We start from the raw sequence: 7,760 nt of genomic DNA on the forward strand, positions 1-7,760 counted from the left end.
AAATCTTCCAGTTCTGTGGGTCTGACTTCATATTTGAACGTGGAATTTATCAAAGGCACACGTTTTGCTCCCGTACGTACCACCATTTATGGCCAATTCCCTCTGAGCTTTATTTCTTTTCCCCCTTTATGGAATGACCTGAGTTTGACCTTTAAAAATTAAAATATTAAATGAAAGAGTCGTTTCTGTAGATTTCCTGCTTTATTTGCTGGAGGGGGGCTTGCCTGGGAGAGAGCATTTTCCTTCGGAGCCCAGCTGTGGGGCATGCAGATTTCGGGGCCTTCCTCGGGTGGGAGGGGGGCTCCCGGTTTTCATCCACCTTCTACCTGGAGCGGGCTGTCACTCATCTGCTGGGGAAAAGCAGCGGGGGTTTGCAGCTCAGGAACATCAGCAGGTCCACTTATGAAACGGACTTCTAAACCTGCCTGTGGACCCAGGGAGGAGGGGGCACCCCCAGGGGGAGGGTTGGCCAGGCATCTGGAAGCTCTGCCTCTAGCTTTCTCTGTAGCCTGGGGCGAGTCATTTAACCTCTGGTTCTTCCAACCCGAACACTTCCTCCCCGCCTCTCTCTTCTCCTCCTGGGGACTATGAGAAGTAATTAGTGGCTGTTTGTCAGACAAGTCCTAGCTTTGCACAAGTTACTTGGGCAGACCTTGAACCAGGCAAGGCCAAGTGGAGCTCAGCACTTGGGTTTGTAGAACAGATGAAGAAAATGCAGACTTTTGGGGCCAGAAGGTTTCAGAGGAACCGCCCAGCCTGGTGGTGTTTTGGGGAGGGAATGAATGTATCTGGAGCAGGGGGAGGGGTGGGTGTGTTGCTGTGGCCTCCTGCCAGGAGGGTGTTCGGGACAGGGGCCTGAGCCATCGGGGCAGGGCCTTGAGATGCCCCTGGCTGGGGAATTGGGCCTCTGTGGTCCCCAGTAGCTATCAGAGCCTCTGTGATGAGGCTCCCCTCAGAGACAGGGGCACCCTTTCCCGAGAAGACAGCTTCATGTCCTCAAGTGCAAAGCGGCAAAACAAATCGCCGTCCGCAAACGGCTCTCAGATGCGCTCCTGTAATATGAACACGGGGTGGATGAGGCCAGGCCCCAGCCGCAGAGGCGCCCGCCTCCCCTTACCGTTCTGGGTGGACAGCAGCGCCTCACTCAGCAGCCCTTCCAGGGCGGCCTGGTACTTTTCCAGCTGCCTGGAGTTCATCTTCATTCCAATTTCCACGGGAGCAGTCAGCTGTGAAATAAGGCAGAGTTAACAAGAAGGAAAAGACACGGAGAGCGCCATTAACCGCTGGGTGCCTTATAGGTGGCAGGAGGGACTGCCAGGAGCCACACAGCTCTGCGGTGGCCCCATTCTTCCTGATCAATCCTCCGGGAGCCTCTGGCCTTCCAGGGCCGGCCAGGGAATTCTGGCAGCTCCCCCGGCCAACTCAAGCCAGGGGGCTGGATCCTGGAAGTCACCCAAGACTTGCTGGGCGGAGAATCAACAAACCTCCCCTGGTGGGGAAGCTGCGACAGGAGGGGAGGGGTCGGCAGGAAACCCCCTGGCTTTTCCTGTGGCAGGAAACTCTCCCTCCCCCTCCTCCTGAATAAGGCTAGCTGGCACCTGGAGCCTTAGAGCGGGGCATCATTCCAAACGCTTTATGTGTATGAAGCCTCTCAATAATCCTATGAGGTAGAGACTAGTGGTGTGCCCATTTTGCAGATGAGGAACCTGAGGACAAGGAGGTAGAGTAACTTGCTCAAAGCCACACAGGTACTAAGTAGTAGAGGAAGAAAGTGTGACACCCAGGGGGCCTGACTCCCAAGGTCTGTGCCACCAGACGAGACTTTCTCTGGTACTGTGGGAACACAGGAAAGACCCCAGAGGAGCCATCCAGAGGTTCGTCACCAAGAGAGGTTGTTGTGGCTGAGCCGGCGGGGGACTGGGGGGTACTGACTGATCTTACCGTCACCCCCAGAGCTCCCTGGTTCAGTGGTCTTGGTTCACACGCCAGCCGAGACTCCCTGCCTGTCTGGAGAGCTGTGATGGAGGAGTCCCAGGGGCTCCCTGGCTGGGCAATGGACTGGGGCTGCCTGAAGGGCCCCTGTCGGGTCCGGTTGCTGTGGGTTCCGGCCTCCAGCCCCGCCCTCGCCATCCCCTTGCTTGTGCTATGCCTTTCTCTATGCATCAGTGTCCTCGCCTTAAAATGAAGAGGCCGGAGGGAATGATCTGGAAAGGACCTCCTGACCCGTATAGCCTGTTCTAGGGAGAAGGAACAGCCTCCCTGAGATGTTCCACAGGCTGCAACACGTGCCTTACACTGCCTGGGGTGCAGGTAGCGGGCAGTTCCGGGCGAGCTCCCCTTTGCCAGCTGAACCAGTCACTCCCAGCTCCTCCTGGGGAGCCCAAGGAGTGGGAAGGGAAGGCACACTCCCCTAACCCCGAGGTCCCTCTCTGGGCCATGACTGAGCTCCCTGTCTCTGGACAGCATGCTGCGGCCACCCGAGGGGGTGGGAGGAACCCTGGCAGGTGTCCAGTGGAGGCGCGAGGACTGGAGTCCAGCTCAGTGTTGCTCAGACTGCTGTATCACCCTGGCAAGGCCCTCACTCTCTCTACCTATCAGTCTCCTCCCCCCCACTCCCCTTCCCAGGGAAGTGTCCCCCGCTTGGTCCCGGGACCCCCTTTCTTCTCCATCCACACACACCCCGTCCAGGATCTCACCTGGTCCTGGCTTGAAATTCCAGCTAATCGCTGATGCTTCCCACATGGATGCCTCCAGCCCTAAGCTCTCCTGAAGGCCAGTCATCTATATCTGCCCTCCTGGGCAACACCTCCACCTGATCGCCCACCAGGCGTCTTACGGTTCACAGGTCCTGTCTGACCTCCTGACCTTCCTCCTGCCATCCTACAGCCAACCAGAGGCTTCACCGTCTCCATGAGTGGCGAACCTATCCTTCTAGGTCCTCTGGCCTGAACATGGGGCTTGAACTCATGACCCTGAGATCAAGACCTGAGCTGAGATCAAGAGTCAGATGCTTAACGGACTGAGCCACCCAGGCGCCCCTGGGGAGACTCTTTTAAAATGTAAATCTGATCGTGTCCCTCCTCTGCTCCAAAGCCCGCAGTGGCTCCCATCTCAGCAGAGTGGAAGCAGAGTCCAAACAATAGCCTACAGAGTCCACAGTCTGGGCTCACCTCCCACTTTCTCTCTGACTCCCTCTGCCCCAAGCACTCCAGCCTCCTCACTGTTCCCAGAATGCACCAGGTCTACTCCCGCCTCAGGGCCTTTGCACTGACGACTCCTGCTGTTTGGAATGCTCTTCCTCCAGACATCTTTGTGGTTGAGTGCCTCACTGTCTCCAGGTCTCCGTGCTAATACCATGTACTCATGAAGCCTGCTCTGACCATTCTATTTAAATTGCAACTCATCCATCTCCACTCTCTGTCTTATTTTCCTCCATGGCACCTGTCACTACTGGCCACACTATGAAGGTTGTTTATTCATCCTATTTGTAGTCTGTTGCTGGTCCTTCTGGTATCTCATTACTGGCTCCCCGCTGGAGTGTGAGCTCCATGAGCTCAGAGGATTTATCTGTTTTGTTCACCACTCTATCCCCAGGGCCCAGAACCGTGCTCCACACTTAGGGCTCAGTAAGTACTTACTGCCTGGATAAATGAGTCTGTGAAATTAAAGAGCTGCCCTGGATAAGCTCAAGGTTGGCTCCCGCCATGACAGTCTGCGCATCCTCACCCAGCATTGACCTGGGGGTTTTGACACTGTGATTGTCTCCCAGGTTCCTTGCTAGGGGGAAGAACCGGCACCCTCATCACCTGCCCCCTGAGACTGCAGCTGCCTCCGGACTGGTCTCCTGCCTCCACTTGTGCTGCTCAGATCTTCCTAAGTCGGATCAGGTCACTTCCCTGCTTTGAACCCCCAGTGACCTTCTAGACATCTTGCCTGGACCACCAGGCCCTGCCAACCTCTTGTCCTCTCCCGGCGCACCCTGGCCTTGAGGGCCTCACACCTACCATGTGCTTCCTGAGCAAGGCCTTTGCACTTACTTTTTCTTCTGGAATGTTCTTGCTCTAGCTCTTCGCATGAGAGGCTCCTTCTCATCATTCTGGTTTCAAATCAAATAAATGTTGCTTCCTCTGAGAGGCCTTCCCTGAGCCCTCCTCCAGCCAAAGCAGTGCCCCCATCATTCTCTATCCTCCCTCCTTATTTGGTGCCTGAAATGGTTTATTGTCTCATTGTTGGTGTCTGTCTCCCTTTCTCCTAGGATGGGGCTGGTTGCCTGAATATCTGGTTCGCTGCTTTATCCTAGAACAATCTGTGGCTGGCTGGGGGAGCCACTCCCCGCCCCCCGACTAGGTTTCTCTGTATTGTCACCCTGTCTGCTCACCTTGATAACTTGGTTTTCTTCTTCCTCTGTGGGCTCCAAAGGGTCCAGAGGCCCCACTTCCTCAGACCTCTTCTGTAAAACCAGGGACTTCTTTTGACCTCTGTTGCGCTCCTTTTCCTAAGGGCAGAGCACAAAATCGAACAAAACCCCGGTTTCTCAACTGCCCAGATGGCACTTGCCTGTCTCTGTCCAGGGTGCTAAGTGGCCTGAGCTTCCCACAGGCCAAAAGAATTCCTTCTCCCCTGGTCCCTCTACAACAAGGAGTCCCGGAAATGCGATGGCCACAAAAGGGTTCCGAGTTGTCCACCAACAGGTTAACTTGCAGAAGAATCCATTCCTTTGTCGTTCCAACACCGCACCCAGGTTGTTACTGTTAATTAAGTTAAAATGCTGAAAATAATGGCTGCCCTTCATGCATATTAAGTGTGAAAATGTGTTTTTCTTAGCAGAGAGCCCATAAAAAGGGTGGCAAGACAGCCTAGGCTGCGAGGGCACCATAGGGTGGCCCAGAAACTGGAGTCCCTGGGAGATGATTTATAAGAGGTGAGACAAGGAGATGAATTATGGAGGAAGGAGATTGCAGCTTCTTCATAAAAATCCTGGTGCCTGGCAATTATGAGGAGCAAAACCACTGAGTGGATTAATGCAAAGTGTCCTTTGGTTGCCATTTTGCTAGTTTATGTTCTACTGAGTTTGACTCTTTCTGCCCCAAATCTTACGTGGTGTCCTGCTTGCCGGGTCCCAGGGCACTGAGATCAGACGCACTTCATTCCTTTGGTTTCTCTAATGGCACGCTTGGGATTCAGCTCTGGGCCTTGCCTGAGACGTGGTGATTCTAGAACAATGGGCTGTCTCCTCTGGTGGTGGAGGAAGTGTGTTTAGGGAGCCTGCCTCATCCCCTCCACATTTCCATGAAGGGGGGCTGGGGCCAGACTTGCCTCTGCTCACTGGGTCTGTGGCAGCCTGCCCCACAGAGCATGTAAGTCCAGGGGCCACGCAACCTCCCAGAAAACTGATTCGTGGATTTGTCCCTAGTGGAGCCTTGGTCTCAGACAGGTGGGACGCTAAAGTCTCGTCTCTTCATCACCTCAGGTTAGAGAGAATCAACTATCTGCACAAGATACTCAGAACCCCTTGACATCTAAAGTAGAGGGCAGGAGAACCAGGTCTGGCAGTCCACTTTTCTGGAGGCCCCGCCGCCTGAGTTTTGTTAAGACTGACTGGTTTTCTTCTGGGTTCTCAAGAGGAGGAGGCTCTGGCCAGCACTCCATGGGGCAGCATCTTCTTTCCCACTCTGGGCCCACCGAGTTCCCCTCCTTCTCTCTGAAGACCCCCAGCTCTGCTCTCACCCTTTCCCTGTTGGCTGCCGACATGCGCCAGCCCACGGAGACCTCTCCCTCCTCTGAACTTAGCACTTACCATGAGCGTCACTTGCTGGGCAATTAATCATGTCCTGCCTCTGACAGCGCCCTTGTTTTCTATTGTTAGTGAATTTTTCATGTGTTTGTATCTTGGCTCCTGAGCCAGCTCCTTGAACGTGGAGGTACTTAGATCTCCTTGTATGCCTGGCCTCTCACCCAGGGTGGCCCTTTGTACTGCAGAGATGCTCAGCAAATATTTATTGGCTTGTTAATTGAAAATCTCCTCTGAAGGACAGGCAGGGGCGGGAAAAGGCACTTTTGAGTGGTGCTCGGGAGGAGTGAAGGTGGCAGGGAGACACCTGGAGTCTGGGGTTAGCTTGGGTCCCGGTCCTTCGTGCTGTCCTCAGTGGGGCTGGCATAGCTGATTAAACGTGGGCTCACCAAAGGGACACTTGTGCCTTAGAGAGACGAGGGCCAACTGAGTGCTGAGCAGGGCTCTGCGTCAGTTGGGCCACACGGGCGAGGCGGGCAGCCGGGGGGGTTTCCTACCCGAATCTTCTGGAGCTCGCTGTGGGTGAAGATGGGAACAAAGGCTTCTGTCTGGGAGGCCAGCATGGCAGCCACGTGCACCACCAGCAGAACCGTCACAGCCTTCCGGGACACCATCCTGGAGCTGGACAGCGACAAGAAGCTCTCGTTGTCAGGTTTAGGGTGCACACCCTGCCTGTAGCTATGACCTTGAGCAAGCCGCTTAGCCTCTCCTGACATGGGCCGGGTGGGGGCTTGACCAGAGGAGCTCAGAGCCCCTTCTCTGTCGCAGGGCCAGGGGTGGGGGGTGGTGAGCGAGCACCTGGGAGAGGCGGCCCGGCCCCTGCCACACGCTGGGCGAGAAGCATTCCACATGTGAGCCCCCCTCTTTGTTACAGCTGAGGTCTTCCAGGGCCAGCGGGGCTTATGAAGTGGGGAAGACCCCATGTCTCAGAAGAAAGACTAGATTATCAGCAGAATTGTGCCCCCATTGAGCCCTCCCTGCTCCCTGAGCTGATGAGGATGACAAAAGGGATGGGCCAAGGCCCAGATGACCCCGGCTCTCCCTGAGAGCACCAGGCAAAGACCCTGGGTCTGGAGAGGAAGGGGCTGGAACTCTGCCCAGAAGCAGGCAGAGCTAAATGGAAAATTTCAGCAGGGGACAGCATCCAAGAGCTGGGAGTGGGGTTTCCACCCCTCTGGGGGCCAGCACTGGCTCTAGAACTCTGGAACGAGACTCTCCTGAGCTCCAGTTAGCTGCCTGTTTGTCGTCTAGAAACAACAGGGAGCACATCAGTTCCCTGCAACACCCCCCACCCGCCCCGCTGCAGAATGCTGTGAGTGCTGGGGGTGCCTGCTTGCATGCGTGGTACCTCCTGGGTCCCGGGAAGTGGGTGTTTCTGGATTGGTGGCAGGAAGGGGGGCCGCAGACACCTGCCAGGAAACAGGTGGGCGTGGTGCCCCCAGGAGAGCGAAGCCTTAGGAAATGGGCTCAGTTGAGCAGACTCTGGGCTGGGTCCGTGTGGTCCTGTGGCAGGGGTTGGGGGAGGGCGCCAACCTCGGTTGATTCCTTACCCTGGTGCACGGTGCCCCCTTCCAAGCCCTCTCCCACACGATCCGCGCACTCACCTGGGAGCAGGTGCAATCTGGGGAGGGGAGGAGACCTAGACAGGTGACGAGACTCATTCAAAGGTGGTGGGGGCTGGAAGGCTGGCTTCTGAGGCCTGCTGCTTGGCCCCATGCCCACAGAAGGTGGAGAAGGGCATGGCAGGGGGCAGCCTGCGGAATGCTATCTGGGCCCCAACATTCCTGTGTTGAGTGGACTGCTGAGAGCAGGGGCCAGGCCCCAGAGCAAGGAGAGGAGATCGGGGCAGCCGCTGGGGCAGGGGGTGTGGGGGTGATTATAGGGTTGTAGATAAAGAGCTTCGGGGAGTCAGCTCGGGGCTCCCACAGCCCTAGGGCAGCCTGGATTCTGTTGGCAGGAGAGGGTCCTG

General features: G+C 56.2%; 1 protein-coding gene across 2 annotated transcripts; it reads right to left on the minus strand.

Moving 5' to 3' along the window:
- Positions 1-200: 200 nt before the first annotated feature.
- Positions 201-6,405, minus strand: MLN (motilin). 2 transcript variants are annotated; one of them, XM_006743686.2, is made up of 4 exons: positions 6,289-6,405; positions 4,379-4,495; positions 1,118-1,226; positions 201-347 (listed from the first exon to the last, which is right to left on the minus strand). In XM_006743686.2, the coding sequence occupies exons 1-4, from the start codon at positions 6,403-6,405 to the stop codon at positions 340-342; spliced, it is 351 nt and encodes a 116-aa protein (XP_006743749.1). In that variant the 3' UTR covers positions 201-339. The 2 variants fall into 2 exon arrangements, with proteins under 2 accessions (XP_006743749.1, XP_081684137.1); XM_081828011.1 differs by lacking the exon at positions 201-347 and having other exon boundaries at positions 914-1,226.
- Between the last annotated feature and the right edge of the window lie 1,355 nt (positions 6,406-7,760).

The sequence above is a fragment of the Leptonychotes weddellii genome, chromosome 8 (genome assembly GCF_054177405.1).
Source record: "Leptonychotes weddellii isolate Sample4059 chromosome 8, ASM5417740v2, whole genome shotgun sequence".
NCBI lineage: Eukaryota > Metazoa > Chordata > Mammalia > Carnivora > Phocidae > Leptonychotes > Leptonychotes weddellii.

Coding starts and splice junctions, on each gene's coding strand:
- MLN (XM_081828011.1), bottom strand. CDS start 6,405: ATGGTGTCCCGGAAGGCTGTGACGGTTCTGCTGGTGGTGCACGTGGCT. Junction 4,496..6,288: donor GCGAGCTCCAGAAGATTCGG/GTAGGAAACCCC, acceptor CTCTGCCCTTAG/GAAAAGGAGCGCAACAGAGG. Junction 1,227..4,378: donor AAGAAAACCAAGTTATCAAG/GTGAGCAGACAG, acceptor CTTATTTCACAG/CTGACTGCTCCCGTGGAAAT.